The 24374-nt window shown below is 33.6% G+C and overlaps 1 protein-coding gene across 1 annotated transcript in view; it reads right to left on the reverse strand.

The window, feature by feature from the left end:
- Positions 1-24374, reverse strand: part of ttc7a (tetratricopeptide repeat domain 7A) — a 64207-nt gene that overhangs the window by 7655 nt on the left and 32178 nt on the right. Inside the window, exons 12-20 of the mRNA XM_051125214.1 lie at positions 23057-23161; positions 20323-20440; positions 20143-20200; positions 15248-15320; positions 14846-15006; positions 9476-9592; positions 9292-9395; positions 9087-9221; positions 4896-5098 (exon numbers count right to left, since the gene is read on the reverse strand). Coding sequence (XP_050981171.1) covers positions 4896-5098; positions 9087-9221; positions 9292-9395; positions 9476-9592; positions 14846-15006; positions 15248-15320; positions 20143-20200; positions 20323-20440; positions 23057-23161 — 1074 coding nt within the window. The remainder of the gene's footprint in view (positions 1-4895; positions 5099-9086; positions 9222-9291; positions 9396-9475; positions 9593-14845; positions 15007-15247; positions 15321-20142; positions 20201-20322; positions 20441-23056; positions 23162-24374) is intronic.

A 24374-nucleotide genomic window follows, 5' to 3' on the forward strand; every position in this document is an offset into this window, starting at 1 on the left:
TTTAATTAAAATATGATATAAATTTAAATTGAAAGTATTTTACATCATGGTAGAATTGGTTGTACCATTGATCTGTTAGACTGAAAAGAATGATAATGGACAGCTAAAATAATAAAATAAAATAAAATAAAATAAAATAATATAAAATAAAATAAAATGGTTGTACTGTGGACCTGTTAGAATAAAAAAGAATGATAAAATAAAATAAAATAAAATAAAATAAAATAAAATAAAATAAAAAAATAATTGTTGAAATAAAAATATATAAATTGAAAAATTTATATATACATTTAAATTTAATAAATTTAATCCATTTAAATTTAAACTATTTTACATCATGGTAGTATTGGTTATACTTTGGACCTGTTAGACTAAAGAAATGATAATGGATAGCTTAAATAAAATAAAATAAAATAAAAATAAATGAATAAATAAATAAAATAAAAATAGTTTTAATTAAAATATAACACACATTTAAATTTAATACATTTAAATTGAAAGTATTTCACATCATGGTAGAATGGGTTGTACTTTGGACCTGTTAGACTAAAAAGAATGATAATGGATAGGTAAAATAAAATAAAATAAAATAAAATAAAATAAAATAAAATAAAATAAAATAAAATAAAATAAATGTTTAATTAAAAATACTATTTAAAATATTTTACATCATGGTAGTATGGACTGTACTGTGGATCTGTTAGACTAAAAAGAATGATAATAGATAGCTTAAAAAACTAAACTAAACTAAACTACACTAATAAAATACAATAAAATAAAATAAAATAATAAATCATTTAAATAGAAATACTGTTTAAAGCATTTTACATCATGGTAGTATTGGTTGTACTTTGGACCTGTTAGACTAAAACGAATGACAATGGATAGCTTTAATAATAAATAAATAAATAAATAAAATAAAAATACTATTTAAAATACTTTACATCATAGTAGTATAGGTTGTATGCTGGACCTGTTAAACTATAAAGAATGATAATGCACAGCTTCCTTTAAGTATTATTGAAAAAATACTGTAATGAGAATTATAAAAAAGTAAAACATCTAGATGCATTACATTAATTAACATGTAACATTAAAATTATTTTCATTTTTATTCTTTAGATTTTAAAGTCTGCATGAAATAGCATTTTCTAAATGTATGCAATTTTGTCTTATATTAAATTATTCACAATTGTCTCTTTTTCAAGAGAAAATTGAAATCTTTTTCAATTTGATCTTGTAATGTTTAATCAAAACATTATTCGATCTACTGAAATAACAGACCTCTCTTTGGTGACGTATACCATATTTCTCCAATCATTTCGTCCACTTAAACCCCGGCCCTTTTCTCACATTCAGATCTGCCACCATCCAATCAACAACCAATGGCTTTAATCAAGTCCCTCCCTACATATTTTTCAATAATCTTCTCAATAATAATAATCCTCACAATGTGTCTCTACTTCAATTGCATCACAACTTCAAGGTGAACTTGCGTGACTTGGAAATGTTTCCACGACATCTACCTGCTTATGGAACAACATGTGAGTAAACTGTGTCATAATTTTCCATTTTTGGGTGAACCGAGAGGCTCTGAAATAAACTGTGTCAGAGGAAGGACAGAAGTAATGAGAGCACTGCTGCTCTAAGCACAGGTGTCACGAAGAACAGAAATGTTTAACCTCTCCTCATTGGACGCAGCGGATGAATTCCCTCAAAACTCCACCTCAGTTCAATCATAACTGCTTAATCCTGAGAAATCGGTGCTGTGATGCTCTGATGAAGACCGTCTGTGTGTGTGTGTGCGTGAACTATGCAGGGCATCACCAGCTAGCTCAGAATTAGTTCTCATCAGCTCAGGGAATTGATATTGTACGTCTTTTGTCCAAAAATAGCGGGGATGTGTGCTCTGATTGGCCAGATGTAGGGAGAAAATGGCCTAGCTTCACTCCGGTTACTCCAGTGAAGATGAGTAATGAAGGGCCTGACATTATGCAGTCACAATGAGAGCAGAGAGTGGAGGCAGAGCTAATGTTAGCACACATCTCTGTGGGTTGTAAAGATGTATGTACTGTACTGTATGTACAGTAAGTTGCATATGCAATGACTCAATCATCACGTCCCAGGACACCAGTGGTCTTCAGAGCTTTTCACATTGATTGACTAACATGAAATATTCATTAATATGAATTTATAATCTCTTAGTATTTGGTTTGTCTGTCTTTTGCTTTAAAGGGGTGCTATTACGCTTTTTCGCTTCCACTCCATATTTCGTTTTTAAAAAATCCCTTTTCAAGAACTACAATGAACGGCTCCTTTGGACTACAACGTTTGTTTTCCACATGCATGATGTCACAACGCGGTCCATTAGAATATTTTTAAATTAAATCCCGCCTACGTAAATTTGAATTGTTGGAGGGAGGGTAGGGACGAGGTGGGGGATTAGCTTAACTTTAGCGATGCAGCGCGGAGAACCGCTTCAACGAGCCACAACGCGGTGGGTATAAACACAAGCATTGACTAGAATGGCCACTTCAGAGCTGTAACGTGCCGCAGACGTGTGCAGTACAGGAGGTCGAAACACATGCTGAAGCTGCGATCTACTCCGGTTGCCGCATTGGAACCATAACGCACTGCAGACGGGTGCAGTGTGTGGTAAGAGATTTTTTCATCATACAGTGTAGATAGCTTCACTTATAATGCGAGTGTTTTTTTAAAGGCATAAACTTGCACTAGGCTAGGTTAATCAGTGATGAGGCTCTTTGATAATGTTAGGCTGCTTTTAGCCTTATGCTGGAGCTGGTTTCGGGCAATGAAACTATGTAAAATAATTAAAGAAATTAGCACAATAATACCATGTATCGACAATCTGGCAGGTTGACGATAGGACCCAACACTACTGTCGTGTATTATTTACTCACCATCCATGTGTCCTAGGTGTATATGACTTCTTTCTTTCAGACAAATGCAATCAGAGTTATATAACAAATGATCCTGGCACTCCCAAGCTTTAGAATGCCATTGACGGGTGTTTCTCTTCATCAGTCCAAAACAAGTCTAATAAAGTGCATCCATCCATAATAAACAGTGCCTCACACGGCTCCGGGGGGTTAATAAAGGCCTTCTGTAGCGAACTGATGCATTTTTGTAAGAAAAATATCCATATCTAAAACATAAAAATCACTTCAATCTAGTTTGTGTTAAATGCTTTGGCAATGGGCGTAGCAGGATGGAAACCACGTTTAAGCTGACAGCTAAACAATGACAACACATTTCGTTTTTCAGAAGGTGGGCCTTCATCAAACCCCAAACTAACTGATCCATTTGTGCCAGGCTGGGGAGAAAGGTATTGTAATAATGTAAATTTATGAAAAATAATGCGTTTTTTGAATCACCAAACATGAAAGCATGTTGTAGTACACCGCCTAAACAAACTCAAGACTAAAAAAGACCATAATAGGACCCCTTTAATAACAGCAGCATTAGAGCAGCATGAACTCCACAAGTCTGTATCAAATCATGATGTTCTTCTGCTCGTTCGTAAATCATTTAGAACATGATTTAAGAATGAGCAGAAGAACATCATGAGCGTCAATGGAAGCAAGAACTTCTTAATGTCCGTACAAAAAGTCACGTTCACAATTAATTAAAAGTATTCATACCCAAACTAAAGTGCCATATTTTCATTGGAGTCTCAGACTGTTAGATTCCACTGTTTGCATTAAATAATATAAATAATATAAAAATAAGAAATGCTACCTTGGTTGGGAAAAGTACTAAAATTAATAATAATACAATAAATTAAAGATAAACAATGACAAATAAAATTACAAAAACAAAATTATTAAAAAACCCTACATTTTAAAATAAATAAATAAACAAGCAAAAACGCTTACACAAAGTATTATAATAGTATATGTATGTGTTTCATATATATATTTCAATTTTTTATAGTAAAACTTTACAATAAGGTTTAATTTGTTAACATTAACTGTATTAGCTAATGTGAACAATATTTATATAGCATTTATTAATCTTAGTCAATATTAAGTTCAAAATATACTAATACATTAATAAAATTTATTTAGTTGTATCTGATAATTTTTAATGTATTGTGAACTAATTTTTATTAATGAACACTAAGAGATTAATTAATATGATTGATTATTAATAAATACAATTAATAAGTGCTGTAAAAATAACAAACATTAACAAATGAGACCTTATTGTAAAGCGTTACTGTTTTTATTTTAATTTTAGTTTCAGTATTGTTACATGCTTTTGTCATTTTTGTAATAATTTTATTTTGTTTTAGTAATTTTAGTACTTCAGTATTATTTCATTTAGTTGCAGTGGTGCAATGGTGAGAAAAAACTGTGTGTAATCACAACCATACAGTCTATGATCACAACAACAACGTTTGTCAGGAATCTACATTGTCATCTGATGATATTACAAAAATAAAACAGCGCTTTTTTTTTAAACTCCAAAACATGAAATGTGGAGTTATCTGCTTTTGCTATAAAACAAACTTTTAATATATATAAAAAAAAGATACTTTCAATGAACTTTAATTTTGTAAAACAACCGAGCTGCAGTTTGATTAATGTTACTTGCAATGCACAATAAAAAAAACATGATTTCTGAAAATAAATAAAAATGGAGTTATCTGTTTTTGCAAATAAACTCTTCATATATAAAATTTATATAATTTAATATAATATAATATAATACAATGTATTTTAAATAAATATATGATTTATTAAATTGAAGCTTCATTTTAATGATTAAAAATGACTTTAGTTATTGTTTTAGTTGACAGTAACAACTGTGTTGTGGGTTGAAGATGTTAAAGTGAGTAAGTGTGTGTGTAATGTACAGCATGTGTCACTCACCAGGTGCAGCAGTATGTGGTGTCCTCTGGGGTTGATGGCGAGAGCTTCATCATACAGGCTCTTGGCCTCCGTGTCGTTGCCCCTGAGCTCGGCCACGCGGCCCTTCAGCAGCAGCACCGAGTGTGAGGCGGGGAAGAGAGTTCCTGCCTCCTGCACACAGAACTGAGCCTCCTTCATCCGTCCATCAGCCATGAACAACTCTCCTGCTCGGCACCACATCACAAAACATACAAGAACATCATGAGATACAACAATAACCCATAATTGCTTTAAAAATCATAGTATTACAGTTACAACTCCTTTTTCAGTGACTGCTTTGTCATATCGTGAGATTCTCTTATTGATATCTACGAGTGCATGATAATGATTCATCTTTATGAAACGTCTCTGACTTCACAGCCGTGACACAGCCATCTGGAACATCAACACTCTCAAAGACGTATCTGCTGTCACAGCATTAATACTCGCTCAGAGTAAAGCAGTGAATACCAACATGCTCCATCACTTCAGACTTCAACCAGGGGAATCGCACACATGTAGCATTTTGTTCTGTCCAGATGATTTAAAATGCAGCTTTGGCAACATTTGTGATGGCAAATATATGCTGACCTCCCCCTCCACCCAAAATCTCACACACATGCTCATAAAGGGATATTCATGGTCATGTCTAAATAAGGCCATGTGCGGAGCGCTGTGTAAGCATCTGCAGCTCTACTCTGGCATTTAGGACACACCACGGCAAATAAACTGCACTCATATCAACTGCTGTCTGTTGTGTGTTTGTGTTTGTTTATACAGAATTACTGGTAGGAAAAATTAGACAGGAACTACACCAAGAAAGACGGTAGTTTACAAACATTTGGAAATGGCATACATGATCACTATAGTGTTCTTCACACTTATCTAATGTATTCAGGCTGAACTGCTTAATATATAGGCTCTATTTAAACTCACTCATTTTTCTAAATAAACATTGTCTAATAGTGGCACAAGCAAGTAAAGTTACAGCGGGATGTGATTGGATATGATTGGTTGCGATCGGCTGTGATTGGTTCATGCAATAAATCCCATCTCTTGTGTTCATATGCGTTCCGCATTCGAGAATTAGTCTGAATGAACAATATAATGGCGTTAATGGAAAGACTACTTTAAAAAAGTAAGTAAACAACTCACACACTTACATATAAACACTTTGTTACATCAAAATAAGACTCGAAATGGCATGAAAACATGATCTGTGGAAGTTTTTAGTAAGCAATCAGCTTGGTGAAATTTAAAGAAAATCTCACTGTCTGTGACCTACAGTGCCTTGCAAAAGTATTCATACCCCTTCCTTTTTTCACGTTTTGTTATGTTGCAGCCTTATGTTAAATGGCTTTAAATTACATTTTTCCCTACATCAATCTAAACACCATAATGACAAAAACTGAAGTGAGTACATTGCATAAGTATTCATACCCTTAACTCAGTACTTAGCTGAAGCACCTTTACAGCCTCAAGTCTTTTTGGGTATGATGCAACAAGTTAAGCAAATCAGAATTTGGCAATTATCTGCCATTCTTCACCCCACCTCTTCACCTCTCCTCTCAAGCTCTGTCAGCTGGATGGGGGCAGATGCTCATTTTCAGGTTTCTCCAGAAATATTTGTTTGGGTTCAAGCCCAGGCTGTGGCTGGGCCACGTAAGGACATTCACAGAGTTGTCTAAGACACCCTTGCTGTGTGCTTAGGGTCATTGTCCTGTTGGAAGGTGAACCTTCTTGCCCAGTCTGAGGTTCTGAATGCTCTGGACTGGGTTTTCATTAAGGCTATCTCAATATTTTTGTGCACTGAGCTTTTCTTCTACTCTGATGAGTCTCTCAGTCCCTGCCACTGAAAAACAGCCCCACAGCATGAGGCTGCTACCAGCACATTTTACTTATGGGATGGTACACTGCAGGTGATGAGCAGTGCCTGGTTTCCTTCAAACATAATACTCGGAATTGAGGTTCATCAGACCAGAGAATCTTGTTTCTCACAGTCTGAGGATCATTCAGGTGCATTTTAGCTAATTCCAAGTGGGATTTCAAGTGTCCTCCCTGAGCAGAGGATTGAGTTTGGCCACACCGCCATAAAGACCGGATTGGTGGAGTGTTGCAGTGATGTTTGTCCTTCTGCAGATTACTCCTATCTCCATATATGATCATGGAGCTCAACTAGATTAACCATCAGCTTCTTGGTCACTAGTCTAACCAAAGCCCTTCACCATCAATTGCTCAGTTTAGACAGGAGGCCAGGTCTAGGAGAAGTCCTGGTTGTTTCAAACCTCTTTTATTAAGGGTAATGGAGGCTACACACTGAACCTCTGTGAACCTTCAATGCAGAAAATATTTTTTTGAACTCTTCCTCATATATGTGGCTTAATGCAAAGCTGTTTTTGAGCTCTACAGGCAGTTCTTTTGACCTCTGGGCTTTTGCTCTGATATGCATTTTCAGCTGTTAGACCTTTTGTTAAGGCGTGTGCCTTTCCAAATCACAACCATTCAAATGAATTTGCCACAGGTTAACTTCACTTGAAGTGTAGTAACATCAATAAGTGATATAAATGCTCCTGAGCTACATTTAACTGTCCCAGATAAGGGTATGAATACTTATGCAATGGAATAATTTAAGTTTTTATGTGTAGTAAATTTGCAAAGATGTTGAAATTTTTTTTTGCTGTGCCATTATGGTGTATGGAGTGTAGATTGATGTGGTAAAAAAAAGTATTGTAAAGCAGTTTAACATAAAAAAAAATAAATAAATAAAAATATTAAGAGGTATAAATACTTTCGCAAGGTACTGTATATTTAGCGAGCTTTGATGACTGACAATACAGTAAAGTCAATAAAATGCTGAAATAAATATATTTAAGTATACAAATGACCAAAACTGAAATAAAAATATATTAAAGCTAAATAGAAAAACATTTAAAAATGACAAAAAACACAAAAACATTACTAAGGCTTGAAATAAAATTACAATGAAACTGTAAATATAAACATAAAAAAATAAAAAATGAAAGCTAATTCAAAATATTATTAAATGTATATCAGTAATACTAAAGTAACACTAAAATAACACTGATTTGAAAGTGACTGTGATTTCATATGTTGCTACACTATTAACAACTATTTAAAATTTCACCAACATTTCGCAAATGTGTATTCATATATTTCATACTTTTGGGAAATTTAGGATTGAGAGTTGCCAAATTTCCAACTGACTTTGTTGCAATGTTTAACATTCAAAATGTAACTGGCAATGATGGTGTTATTGTAATATTTGCATATTGGTCATCTTTCTAATAATTATTTGCATAGTGAGCTGGAATTGACCTTTACTGCATGTATTACATTTATTACAGTACTTACTAATCTTTGTTAATCTTAGTTAATGTGTTTGTCCATAAGTGTTTGCCCATGTTTTTCTTGTTTCCTAGTTTTGTCCTGCCTGTGTTTTTGACCCTAAATATATATATATATATATATATATATATAAATATGTATATATGTATATATAATACATATTAAAATATTTAATATTATTGATTATAATATGCTATTTTGACACAGCAGATAACAACACTCACACATTACAAATGACAGCTGATGTAAAATATGTTTGCTGCATGATAAACCGCACTGAATGGGCCCTTACTATTTTGAACATCAGTATCAGTATGACATCACACCCATTCTTTATGTCAATGGGCCGCTCTGCTTGTGCTCTCACATTCACTCATTTGTACAGAATCAGGATGTGTCCCATTTTAGACAGGAAATGAACCCATGCCAGAGGAATGCTGGGAATGGGAACAAGAGGGCACAAACACCCAGTATAAGATCCCTGGGAAACGCATTTCATGCAGAGCAGCATATAAATAACGCAAAAATAACATCCAAATAATGTCATAGTACGTCAAGGACTTCCCAAATGTATTAAGGTCAACAAGCAAAAAGCAGTCTCAAAAAAAGTTTTTGTAGACTTACAGGAAAATAATGTTGGCGATCATGAATACAGCTATGAATAGCTTTCTAAAATATGACAATATTTTAAATATTTTTAACTGGTAATTTAATTCTGGTTACCGTTAATATAATAAAAGTTCTAAAAATAATTGGTTATAATGATGTATTATAAACATTAGTGTAACTACTACACTTACGCCATACCTGCTTGCAGCCAGATGCGTTCCAGGGTGGTCCAAATGTAGGCGGGGCCGTGCCTGTGGGCGGAGCTGATGGCCGACACCTCTGACATAGCCTGCTCCAGACGGGACACCGCTAGAGATGGGGCACTTTGAGACCCTGACACAAACATGACACATGTCTCAGTTACCTAATCACACACGCAATCACACACATTCATGATACACACCGGTCTCTGTTTCCTGGAAATCTGGGAGCGTGAGATAGAGGCCGCTGGGTTTCTTGCTCAACGGGCCTGGTTCAGGAGGTATGCTGCTAGTGTCATCCTCCTCACTGGAACAGAAAGCAGAACGCATGAAATCACAACACACAGCACAGACTCACCTGAGACACACATACATGCAGCACATTACCTGAGGCGGGTAAAATCATAGCGACTTTGCCACAGCTGCAGCATTTCTGCACAGGTCTGTAACGCTGCAGCGGGTCCGAATAAAACCTCTTCCAGCTTCACTTTGGTAAAGAGAAGACTGAAACACACAGAGACAATAAAAGTTATGAAACTACAGTGCTACATGCACTAAAAAGAGACAGTTTGGCTTTGTATGTTTTTATGTAAAATAATCAAACCTGATAATATATGGTTATACACATTTCCACTACCATTTCAATGTTTGGGGTCAGTAAAATTTATTTATTTTTTTAGTTAATACTTTTATTAAGCAAGAATGCACACACAATTGTTGCTCTTCTGATCTTTCTTAACCCTGAAAAATCCTGAAATGTTTCTTGAGCAGCAAATCAGCATATATGAATGATTTCTGAAAGATCATGTGACGCTGAAGACTGAAGTAATGATGCTGAAAATTCAGCTTTGCATCGCAGGAATAAATTATGTTTTAAAATATATTAGAATATAGAACAGTTGCTTTAAATTGTAACAACGCTTTAGAATTGTACTGTTTTTACCGTACTTTTGATCAAAAAATGCCTCGGTGAGCATAAATGACTATTAAAAATTTAAATCTTTTGACCTTGATCTTCTGAAAGGTAGTGTATATAAAATATATACAACATTAAAGATATTCATTTGACTGGTGTACTCCAGGAAAAAAAACAAAACAAGTAAAATTCTAGGGCTTGAGCACTAGAATGGAGTTATGAAAAATAAGTAAGAAAAATATTAATTTAGAAGTAGAATGAGTTATTGTATTTTGATTAAAGATTACAAAGAGATGATAGTAATATGACAGTAAATAGTAGGCTACATTTTGCAAAATGTTGTATGTTATACAGCACCAGTCAAAGTTTTTTTTTTTTTTTAAAGAAGTCTCTTCTGCACACCAAGCCTGCATTTATTTGATCCAAAGTACAGCAAAAATGGTAACATTTGCTAATTTAAAATAACTGTTTTCTATTTAAATATATTTTAAGATGTAATTAATTCCTATGATTTCAAAGCTGAATTTTCAGCTTCATTACTCCAGTCTTCAGTGTCACATTATCCTTCAGAAATCATTCTAATATTCTGATTTGCTTCTCAAAAAACATTTATAATAATTATTATGTTGAAAACAGCTGAGTAGATTTTTTTCAGGTTTCTTTGATGAATAGAAAGTTCGGAAGAACAGCATTTATCTGAAATAGAAATATTTTGAAAACATTATAAATGCCTGTATCATCACTTTAGATCAATTTAAAGCATCCTTGCTAAATAAAAGTATTCATTTCTATAATTTCTCCAAATAAAAATTTAAAAATGAAATAAAATGACTCCAAGCTTCTGAATGGTATAGTGTATAATGATACAAAAGCTTTTGATTTCTAGTTTCTATTCATCAAAGAATCAACTGTTTTAAATATTGATAATAATAATAATGAACAGCAAATCAGCATATTAGAATGATTAGAGGATCATGTGACACTGAAGACTGGAGTTATGATGCTGAAAATTCAGCTTTGATCACAGGAATAAATTACATTTTAAAATATATTAAAATAGAAAACTTATTTTAGTTATTTTAACTAGTAAAAATAATAGTACTGCTTTTGCTGTATTTTGGATCAAATAAATGCAGGCTTGGTGAGCAGAAGAGAATTCTGTAAAATCTTACTGTTCAAAAACTTTTGACTGGCAGTGTATACAATATTTGTTAAATGGTTTACTGTTTTATTGTTCTCACATGAAAAATGCTGCAAATAGTTTTTTTTTTTTTTAAAACAGCATACTGGTACAAGTGGCAAAGCAACATAGACAGCCTGGTGAATTGAGAGGAGATCCCCATTAACTGCATACACTTCTGACTAATGGTTGGAAAACTTAAAACTATTAATAACACACAACTAATTATTTACTAGGCAAATAAACCAACTGTAAACAGCTGTTAACAGAAGCCAGAGATGCTGAAGATGAAGGCTGTAACATGCAGCGCAAGCTTATTGTTCACAATGCACGAAATGTTGGGAGAAAATTATAAATACTGAATTAAGGTGGAATGTATCTCTGAGGGGAACTGACTATCTTTATAAAAGCTTAGATGGCATTTGCTTTTCACCTTGCCTCTGTATCATGCACATTAAAGTAGTTTCATGAGTGCAGCACTGCTTTGTTTACAGAGGTAACAAAGGAAATGCTGTATTGCTGCTGTTCCATAAGCGCCACCTGCTGTCACAGATTGAATTTGCATTCTCATTCAGCCCGTCTGCTGTTTTTGTTTCATAGAGACGTGTTATGTAGCATAATTTCACAATGCAAAGGTCAGACCATTCTGTTTTCGCTTTTAAATTTTGAAATTATAAAATTTTAAATTTTAAATTTAACTTACATCAAAACCACTCATACTATGGTTTGAGGAGTTTAAGGACATGATTAAAATGCAGCAATCTGTCCAGTCAGGGAAAAAACGTTATAAACTGTAAGACCACCAGAATCCTAAAAAAAAAAAATTTATACAGATTTTTGGTCAGACTGCCACATACTTCCTGAGCTGAATGCACACACAAGCATTTACCATTGAGATGATACGAATGTTAACCGATAACAGTTTTCTGCAGTTATTACAGAATTCTCTGGGTCAGACACTATCAACCCAACTTCTCCATTATCAGTGACCAACGCTTCAGCTGCTTCTAACAGAAACAACAATTCTGCAGCTGTCTGGGGACGTTCTTCCCCCTGAACTGTCCCTGTGTTTAGCAAGCTTTAGCAAGTGGGTGGACGTCTGTGTGTGCTGGAGGGTGGAGGGGTGAAGCGAGATGAATGTGAAGGTGTGTGTGTGGGGGTGTGTGCTATTAAGATTGTGTGTGTAAACAGGGCCAGCAGAGCATTCACTCCAGTGAGAAAGAGATGTGGATTCTCCTGCTGCGACAGTCCCTTGTGCTGGAACAGCAGTAGCGTGGTGGTAAAGTACATATATAATCTGAATTTACCCTAGTAGGTTTACACCAGTTTACCACAGGAGGACTAAAGCTATAACTGGTGTACAGACAAAATGGTCATTATCCCATATAGCACAGTGACAGTGTTCTTTTAGTGTTATTAATACACTTTCATAGTATTTATTTATTTTTGAATAATTGGATTTTTAATTTTAGTAATTTGGTTTTGTGCTTGTCATTTTTAATTATTTAAAAAAACAATTTTTCAAATAATAAAAATATATTTTTTTATTTTTTCAGTTTTAGTTAATAATAACACTGGGCCAGGAGAACTGGACTGGAGGTCAGGGAGCAGCTGGAGATCAGGTGCAGGTGAAGGCGAGGAAATATTTCCTCATTTGGAAACAGATGGACAGATCACTTAAAAGCACTAAAACACTTATATATTCAAAATCATAATATACATTAAATTTGACAATTATGTCAGATTAACAAAGTTAAGTAGGTCATCAAATGTCATTTTAGTTTACATAGACCATGGTTCACTCTTCCTCCTCCCATATGTCAACAAACAAAGTTTCTAGAAAGCTGAGTTCACTCTTTCCAGTGATAAAGTGATGATTTGTTTTCTTCAGACACAGAGGTTCTTGGAATGAGACGTGTGACAATACGACCATTGTAACGCACAATAGTTTCAGTGTGTTTGTGTGTGAGAGACTGGGGTCTTTACACGCTCTTATGTGTTACTCTGATATAAGCTTGATCCTAATTGTTTTCTCTCCACTCGTCTCGAGTGCAACACTGACCCCACATGGTGATGTCAAAACTGAACGGAAGGAAATGTACACAAAAACACTTCTTAAGTAGAACACTTCACAAAAAAAAATAATTTAGGTTTAGAACTGAAGATTTCAGATGCAAAAGCCTCTAAAGCCACTGACATTTTTCTTTAAAATTAGCATTTCTTTAAAAAATACAAAAAACACACTGTTCTGAACAAAGACTCTGCATTTGCGTTTAGATGCCACTAGGTTTGACATTTTCTCTAATGCAGTTAAAGGGATAGTTCACCCAAAAATGTACATTTTGCCATCATTTTCTCACCCTCAAGTTGTTCCAAACCTGTATAAGTTTCTTTTTTGTGAGCAACATGAAGATATTTTGAAAAATGTTTAAGTTGCCAGCAGCCACTCACTTCCATATTAGGGGAAAAATACTATAGAAGTCAATGGCCACAGTCAACCGTTTGATTAACAACATTCTTCAAAATATCTTCTTTTGTGTTCAGCAGGTTTGTAAATGAATGAAGTTTCATTTTGGGGTGAACTATGGCTTTAAATATTCTAATGCAGCTCCCTGGAGGTTGCAGACATATATATTCAGGACTGTCAGCTTAATTTTTGCTTTATTTTGATGGTCATATTCTACTGACTATAACTAACTTTGCATGTACTCTTACCCTAACTTAACAGTCTGCTAATACCTTAATGAGAGTTAGTTGACATGTAGTTGCAAGATTACTTATAATTAGGGTTGGAAGATGATTGTGATTAATCACATACAAAATAAAAGTTCGAGTTTGCCTAATATATGTGTGTGTGTGTGTGTGTAATTATTATGTATATATAAATGCACACAAATTAAATGTATATGTTTAAGAGCAATATGTTATTTATGTACAAATGTATTTTTATTTATATATAATAATTTTATAAAAATGATAATAAATACATATACTTGTAAATATTTCTTAAATATATACATGAATGTGCTTTTATTTATATATGCATAATAATTACACACAGTACACACACATATGTGACCCTGGACCACAAAACCAGTCTTAAGTCACTGGGGTATATATGTAGCAATGGCCAAAAATACATTGTATGGGTCAAAATTATTGGTTTTTGTTTTATGCCAAAAATCATTAGGAAATTAAGTAAAAATCATGTTCCATTAAGATATTTTGTAAAATTCCTATTGTAAATATATCAAAACTTAATTTTAGGTTAGTAATATGCAATGTTAAGAACTTTATTTGGATAAATTTAAAGGTGATTTTCTCAATATTTAGATTTTTTTGCACTGTCAGATTCCAGATTTTCAAATAGTTGTATCTCACACAAATATTGTTCTATCATAGCAAACCATACATCAATGGAAAGCTTATTTATTCAGCCTACAGATGATGTATAAATCTCAGTTTGGAAAAATTGACCCTTATGACTGGTTTTGTGGTCCAGGGTCACATATATTAGGCAAACTCAAACTTTTATTTTGTATGCGATTAATCGTTTGCCAGCCCTACTTATAATTAGTTGAAAGTGGACTATTGGCTAACTTTAGAATGACACGATGTTGAGCAAATGATGATGAATATAAATTTTTAGATGAAAACATACTTAAAGTTGTCCGGGTGCTGGTTAATGGCGAGTTTAAGTGTATCAAGGGCGTGTTGGTAGTGTTTCTGGGCACTGAGCAGTAGAGTCAGCAGATGTAGAGAGTGTAGATCATCCCCACGAACATTCAGAGCTGACTGCAGCGGCTCCATCGCTTCTGACACCTACCACAAACACAAGAGGTCACATACAGTAGGTAGGAATATGATGAGATAAAGAACTGTTCACACAATCATGACCTTGACAGTCGTATGTGTAAACAAAAAGCTACAAAAATCCACAGCCATGCAAAATAAGAAGAGAGATTAATGTAAATTTCTTTTCTTGGAAAGTATGAAGAACAGAAATCAGATATCCTTACAAAATCGCATCTAGTCAGCGAGATTGACGTGTTAACGTGCTAACCTGTCGAATCAGCGCAAGTTGCAGTGAGAGGTAAAAGGTGATCTGAGGGTCCTCAGGGTCCAATGCATGTGCTCTGAAAGAAAAAAAAAAAACTTTTTACCAGGCTGACCTTAAACCCTTGCAATTAATTGTGACACTGCATTTTTTTTTTAAAGAAATTGTGAAACTGCATAGTAACATGATTAAAAATTTGAAAACATTACCATTTGTGTAAATGAAAAGATTTGTATTTAGAATCAAGTTTCCATAACACATTAACTAGATAACTATGATATCTAAGAAATAAGTGAGAGAAAAAACATGAAAATGTTTTTTGAATTATTTTTTTTTATCTTAATATTCACCAAATTTATGTATCACCAAATTCAGTCTGTTTTATAAATAATTGTGAGATTTTTTGTGATTATTTTCTTCTGTTAACAGCACAGTTTTTCACATAAAAAATCTATGTAGATACACTACCATGCAAAAGTTTGTAAGTAAGGTTTTTTTTTAAATAAATTAATACTTTTATTCAACAAGGCTGCATTAAGCTGATAAGAAGTAACAGTAGTCTTCAATATTGTTACATATTTTTATTTCAAATAAATGCTGTTCTTTTTATTAATTAGAGAATCTTGTAAAAAGTTATTATAAGCAGCACAACTGTTTTCAACATTGATGATAAGAAATGTTTCCCGAGCAGCAAATCATCATTTTAGAATGATTTCTGAAGGATCATGTGATACTGAAGCTTAAGTTGGAACATTTAGATAAATAATGTTGCAGCATCTTGCTATCGTGCTTTAGCACATTGCTAACATGATTTAACATGTTGCTAGCATGATTAGCATGTTGTTAGCATGTTTTGAGCATGATTAGAATGTTGCTAACGTGTTTTTAGAATAATAGCATGCTGCTAGAATGTTTCTAACATATTGGCAACATGTTTTAGCATGATTAACATGTTGTGAATTTGTTTTTAGCATGATTAGCATGTTGCTAGTATGATTCTAACATTATTAACATGTTGTTAACATGATTAGCATCTTATTAGCATAATTAACATGTTACATGTTACCATGTTTGTAGCATGATCAGCATGTTATCATTGTTTCTAACATGTTAACATGTTGTTAGCATTATCTTATTGTTAAAATTATTAGCATGCTGTTACCATGTTGCTAGTATTATTACTATGTTGCTAGCATGTGTGTCATGTTGATAGCATATTTCTAGCATGATTAGTATGTTTCTAGCACAATTGGTTTGTTGTTAGCATGTTTCTAGCACACTTAACATGTTATCAACATGTTTTTACCATTATTAACATGTTACCAACATGTTGTAGCATAACACATGTTGATAATATGTTTTTACCATGTTTCTAGCATCATATGCATGTTACTAAGATGTTTTTACCATTATTAACATTTCTAACATGATTAGTATGTGGTTAGCATGTTTCTAGCATCATATGCATGTTACTAACATGTTTTTACCATTATTAACATGTTTCTAACATGATTAGTATGTGGTTAGCATGTTTCTAGCATCATATGCATGTTACTAACGTGGTTTTACCATTATTAACATGTTTCTAACATGATTAGTATGTGGTTAGCATGTTTCTAGCATCATATGCATGTTACTAACGTGGTTTTACCATTATTAACATGTTTCTAACATGATTAGTATGTGGTTAGCATGTTTCTAGCATCATATGCATGTTACTAACGTGGTTTTAGCATTATTAACATGTTTCTAACATGATTAGTATGTGGTTAGCACGTTTCTAGAATCATATGCATGTTACTAACATGGTTTTACCATTATTAACATGTTTCCAACATGATTAGTATGTGGTTAGCATGTTTCTAGAATCATATGCATGTTACTAACATGTTTTTACCATTATTAACATGATTAGTATGTGGTTAGCATGTTTCTAGCATCATATGCATGTTACTAACATGTTTTTTACCATTCTTAACATGATTAGTATGTGGTTAGCATGTTTCTAGCATCATATGCATGTTACTAACATGTTTTTACCATTATTAACATGTTTCTAACATGATTAGTATGTGGTTAGCATGTTTCTAGAATCATATGCATGTTACTAACATGTTTTTACCATTATTAACATGTTTCTAACATGATTAGTATGTGGTTAGCATGTTTCTAGCATCATATGCATGTTACTAACATGTTTTTACCATTATTAACATGTTTCTAACATGATTAGTATGTGGTTAGCATGTTTCTAGCATCATATGCATGTTACTAACATGTTTTTACCATTATTAACATGATTAGTATGTGGTTAGCATGTTTCTAGCATCATATGCATGTTACTAACATGTTTTTTACCATTATTAACATGTTTCTAACATGATTAGTATGTGGTTAGCATGTTTCTAGCATCATATGCATGTTACTAACATGGTTTTACCATTATTAACATGTTTCTAACATGATTAGTATGTGGTTAGCATGTTTCTAGCATCATATGCATGTTACTAACATGTTTTACCATTATTAACATGTTTCTAACATGATTAGTATGTGGTTAGCATGTTTCTAGCATCATATGCATGTTACTAACATGTTTTTACCATTATTAACATGTTTCTAACATGATTAGTATGTGGTTAGCATGTTTCTAGAATCATATGCATGTTACTAACATGTTTTTACCATTATTAACATGTTTCTAACATGATTAGTATGTGGTTAGCATGTTTCTAGCATCATATGCATGTTACTAACATGTTTTTACCATTATTAACATGTTTCTAACATGATTAGTATGTGGTTAGCATGTTTCTAGAATCATATGCATGTTACTAACATGTTTTTACCATTATTAACATGTTTCTAACATGATTAGTATGTGGTTAGCATGTTTCTAGCATCATATGCATGTTACTAACATGTTTTTACCATTATTAACATGATTAGTATGTGGTTAGCATGTTTCTAGCATCATATGCATGTTACTAACATGTTTTTTACCATTATTAACATGTTTCTAACATGATTAGTATGTGGTTAGCATGTTTCTAGCATCATATGCATGTTACTAACATGGTTTTACCATTATTAACATGTTTCTAACATGATTAGTATGTGGTTAGCATGTTTCTAGCATCATATGCATGTTACTAACATGTTTTACCATTATTAACATGTTTCTAACATGATTAGTATGTGGTTAGCATGTTTCTAGCATCATATGCATGTTACTAACATGTTTTTACCATTATTAACATGTTTCTAACATGATTAGTATGTGGTTAGCATGTTTCTAGAATCATATGCATGTTACTAACATGTTTTTACCATTATTAACATGTTTCTAGTATGATTATCATGTTTCCAAAATGTTTTAGTATGGTTAACATGTTATTAACATGTTTCTTGCATGATTAACATGTTGTTAGCAAGATTAGCAAGTTTCTAGCAGGATTGGTATGTTGATAACATGTTTCTAGATTGATTAGCATGTTGCTATCATGGTCTTAGCATGATTATTACTATGTTAGCATACTGCTAACATGTTGACAGCATGTTTCATGTTATCATGTTGTTAGCGTGATTAGCATGTTGTTAGCAAGTTGGTAGCATGATTAGCATGTTGCTAGTATGTTGTTAGTACGAGCAGCTTGATACCATGTTTTTACTATGATTATCATGTTTCTAACATATTTTAACATGATTAACACGTTGATAGCATGATTAGCATTTTGCTAGCAACTTGTTATCATTATTAACACGTTGTTAGCATGATTAACATGTTTATATCAGGATTAGCATGTTGATAACATGTTTCTAGAATGATTAGCATGTTGTTAGCATGGTTTAAACATGATTATTACTGTTAATATACTGCTAACATGTTGACAGCATGTTTCTAGAATTATTACCATGTTGTTAACATGTTGATAGCATGATTAGCATGTTGCTAGTATGTTGTTAGCATGAGTAGCTTGTTACCATGTTTTAGTATGATTATCATGTTTCTAACATGTTTTAACATGATTAACATGTTGATAGCATGATTAGCATGTTGCTACCAACTTGTAAGCATTATTAGCATGTTGTTAGCATGTTTATAACATTATTAACATATGGTTAATGTGTTGTTAACATGACTAGCATGTTGTTAGGCTGATAGCATGCTTGTAACATGATCATCATGTTTCAACATGTTTCTAGCATTATTAGCATGTTGTTTATGTGTAGCATGTTTCTAGCATGATTAGCATGTTACCAACATGTTTTAGCATGATTAGCATGTTGTTAACACATCTCTAGCACGATTAACATGTTGTTAGCAAGATTAGCATGTTTCTAGCAGGATTAAAGAACAGTTAACAACAAGCTAAAACCAGCTGAATCAGTAAACAAAAATAACCCTTAGTCAGACCAGTCTGAAGGTCTGAACCAAAGCGATTGTAGTTTTAAAGCTCAAGGAGTAGATACTTTTAATATTTGGCTATGAATAAAAAGAAAAACATGAGAAAGAATAAGTTTTAATTAGATCAGTAAGTTGGCTTCCTAAGCCAATTTAATTAATTTATAAGTATATTACAATAGAAAACATTTTAAATTGTAATAATATTTCACAATGTTATTGTTTTTATTGTTATTTTTAATCAAATAAATTCAGCATTGGTTGAAATACGAGAGATTTCTTTTAAAAATCTTTAAAAAAATCTTCCAGACCCCAAACAGTGGTGTGGTTTTGAGAAATAAAAATGCTGTCAGTTTTAATATTATTAAAATTTATGGTATAAACATAGCAAAGGATCATCTGAAACAATTCCCACACAGTGGGTGGCTGATGCCTCCTTAACACAATCTGTGTTAAGCACACATGCTGAAACATAAGAGGTAAACATCAAGCGTACTTCCGTAGTGACTGCAGCGCTCTTCTGTTGAACTCATCGCGATCGGCTTTCAGCGTAGCTGCAAACACACAGTTAAAGAGTGAGTCACCGCAGACATGAGGGAGCAGCTGAGGACAGCTGGGGGCCTGGATCATTTTTTAGCATCAGAGAATGATAATCGCGCTTAAAGGCCGGGCTTACCGTCAGAGGCCTGCAGACTACGACACAGTCCGATGGCCAGATGAGCTCGAGGAAGAGACTCCCCAGCATGCTCTCCTAAAGCAACCACACCTGCTGAGAGGGTCACTGCATCCTCCAGCTGACACACACACATTTACACAAGCATTAGATGATTTATATCAGCGCTTCTCAACTTACAATGATATAGTGGTGGAGTAGTGTAGAGGTTAAAGATCTGAGCTGGAAACTTATGGGTTGTGGGTTCAAACCATGGATGGTTGTTTCCACAAAAAATATTAAGCACCGAAAATTGTTTTCAACATTGATCATGCACCAATAATAATTGATCATAACTGAGCAGAAGCATATTAGAGTGATTTCTGAAGGATCATGTGACACTGAAGACTGGAGAAATGATACTGAAAATTCATCTTTGCATCACAGGAATAAATTACATTTTAAAATGTATTCAAATAGAAAACAATTTTACTGATTAAAAGCTTAGAAAAGTTTTTCAAAAATATTGAAGAACATGTTTATTCCAACCTTTTCACTGGTAGCATATACAAATTAAATTACTTACTACTGTATGCTATTCATTAATTGAAATGCTAGACATGCTGACATGAATCAGCATCAAGGACAACTGTTTGAGGACAAATCCCCGCATGCCCTGTTTTGATGCTGTGATGATAAAGGGCCGGTCTGAAGTGTGACTGTGGGATGGTGTGCTATCTGGCATTAAAGCCTGTGCAGTAAGTTTTTGTGGCTATACTGCTCTATTGTGCCATAAACCTCTTTGTAGATCTTTTTTATGCCCAAAGATACACACCACACACTGACTAAAATTCAAAAGGTGAAAAAGCATAATAGCACCCCTTTAAAAAGGCTGAAAAATACAGATTTAATATTTCTCATACAGTTTTAATGTCATCTGGATCACAAATCATTTCTAAATGAATAATGCTGTGAGCACAGCTAGTTTTAATATAAATATATTAGGATTATATAGGATTTATGAGATTAGGATTTATGGATTTAAGGATTTATGGATGCCAAAGTGAATATTTTCAATGAATCTTCCTCAAATGCCCATTGCTTATTTAATTCATAGCCTAAAACATACATTTTCCTTTTGCTGGTATGTACACTATGGTTCAAAATTTGGGATCAGTAACATTTTTAATGTTTTTTAAAAAAGTCTCTTATGCTTACCAGAAATAGTAAAAACAGCAATATTGTGAAACATTAAAATTTAAATTAACTGTTTAATATATTTAGAACCTGAAACCCTATTGTAATTGTTAGAATGGCCAAGGATCAGCAATCTTCACGTAAACCTGATCACGCAGACCAAACTGTAAGTCATAGAGACTTGAAACTTGGAGGGATGGTAGTACTCACACCGCCTACAACGACACCAAGGCTCACCTGACAGGGTCGCTAGTGCGATCAAAAGTACAAAATAACTTAAACCATTTGTCGCAGGCTCAAGTGTCTTAGGTTGTTGTAATCCTTGGCAAAATTTTCGGGTATTTTGCATTTTTTGAAAAACATACTTTTGCAAACTAGTCCTAGGTTTTTCGCCCGATCGGAACCACACCAGTGCAGGGAGATTCTCAGGAGAGTGAATATAAATATTTAATAAAAAAAAGTTGAACTTTCGTCTCACCGTTGCATAGGAATGCCAAAACATTCGAAAGGGGCAGGGCAGCTTTTACTAAAACGGCTACAACTTTTGAATGGACTGAGATATCTTCACCAAACTCACAATGCGCATGTAAGAGCTGAATCTGAGGTTACATGGAAAAATTAATGGAGCTTGGCCACTTGGTGGCGCTATACGAGGGAAAAAACATAAAAACGGCCATAACTACGCAACCGTTTGTCCTACCGACATGAAAATTACTGCGCACAGTCTTGGTCCAAAGTGCCACAAGTGACTTTAAGGACATTTGCATATCTCAAAACACATAGCCACCATAGGTCAATGAACTTTGAGCACCTATTAGATCAGGTTAACGGAGGTCAGTTGGAACAAAACTCGGTGGGCCTGTTCGACTTACGGCCCTTAAGGTCTGTGAAAAACTTGAAAGAAATCAGCCACTAGGGGCAATACTGTATTTTTCAAGGCGTAAACAATGGTATATTGCACTGTGTTTTCACACATGTGCACAAAGTTGACATTTACCCTTTGGGAAGCTATAAGGGGGTCGTTTAGAAAAGAGGTCTGTCCAAATATACCTAAAAGCCTATGAAGCCTAAATGAAAACTCAAAACTTCACACAACCTGGTGAGCACATGTGACAGGTGATTCTAAACAAGCCTGCATTCTAAACAAATGTTAGGGAGACTGGACTAGCTGGTGCTATAAGAGTTAAAAAGGTAAATGAAATACGATAAGCCTGGATATATTTTTGATATATTTGATATATTTTTTGCCATTTTTTTTTTAAATTTCAAGTTCAAAAGAACAGCATTTATTTAAACTAAGCATTATAACATTATAAATGTATTTAATGCCACTTTGGATCAATTTAATCCTTTCTCACTGAATAAAAATAAAATATTAATTAATTAATATAAATATTAATTCATATTACTATTAATCTTAAACAAAAAATGAAACTTTTAGAGCATTAACTGATTTTAAGTCTTCTATAAACCAAACATTTTTGCGCAACGCTTTTTTAATTTTTAGTTTTGCAGAATGATTCTGTGTTTTGTGCACATGTGGTTTTTGTCTTATTCTCACCCAGTGCAGCTGGTTGATGCACAATTTTGCTGCAAGCAGAGGTGGGATGGGGTCCTGTGGTCTCATTGTCACACACTCTTTAAGCACCGACACTGCACCCTCATTCTGTAAAATATCATTGACAACACAGCCTTCAAATATATACACACACATGTAAGAGAGAGTAATTCAAAATATTGTTTGATAGTTTTTCTGTAGTTTTTCTTTATATGGTAATGTAGGTGTTCTATATTCATCTACACACAATGTAAGAAGCGTGAACCTTTAATCCTTAAAATCATTAACCTAGGGTCATTTTGGATTATCACCCCCAGATGAGCATTCTCATTTGCATATTCATGAGGTTAATAACATTGACTGGACAAGTAGATTACACAACAAGAGCATGACCTGTGTTAATAACTGCTTGTGTGGAGATGTTGTCACATATATTTCTGGTTATCGTAAGACTTAGAAACACAATATAAAACAACAACAAAACATGCAGAGTGGGATTTCCTGTCACCAACATTTTTACCTATTTCTGAAACTAGAAACAGCACGTTAAAGCCCCTGCATCTGTACAAGAGCTCATGAATATTCAATGAGACAGAAACTGAGGCAGTTTATGATTGGTGGACTGTTACTTCACAACCCGCTAGCACCACACTGTTACACAACGTTCTAAAGGAATAGTGCACCCCAGTTTTTTTTTTTATTCGAAATATATACTACATACTAATATATATATACGCTGCCCTCCAAAAGTTTCCAAACACCATAGAAAAGTGGGTTTTGGACAATATTGGCATGAATCCTTTTTAATTTGTGATAATTTTGCACTGACAAAGGACAACACAAACTACAAAAACATATTTTATTGCATAAACAGTTTATACATACAAAAAAAATTACATTTTCGATTCATCAAAATATCCACAATTAGCAGCTATTACAGCTTTACATAATCTGGGCCTAAAATCATTGTATTCTAAACTTAATTGGCAATCAATTGTTGAAGCTATTAAGGTGTGCTGACCCAAAAATCTTTTAAAAACCTGGGCCAAGTTTAAACCAGTAACCAGGCATCACAGCTGGCAAAGGGGCATGACTTTGACATGTATATATCACCATTATTATGTAATCAAAATGAAAATTATTATTGCTGGTCTTTAATGATAATGTCAAGTTACTTTAATGTATTTGCACTAAAAAATGATAAGGATTTATGCTGATATCGTCCAAAACCACACTTTGCCAGGGGTGTTTCCAAACTTCTGGAGGGCAGTGTATATATATATTACTATAAACTATTGCTTCTCACCAACTGTTGTACACA

Source organism: Labeo rohita, chromosome 13 (assembly GCF_022985175.1).
Source record: "Labeo rohita strain BAU-BD-2019 chromosome 13, IGBB_LRoh.1.0, whole genome shotgun sequence".
Classification (NCBI taxonomy): domain Eukaryota; kingdom Metazoa; phylum Chordata; class Actinopteri; order Cypriniformes; family Cyprinidae; genus Labeo; species Labeo rohita.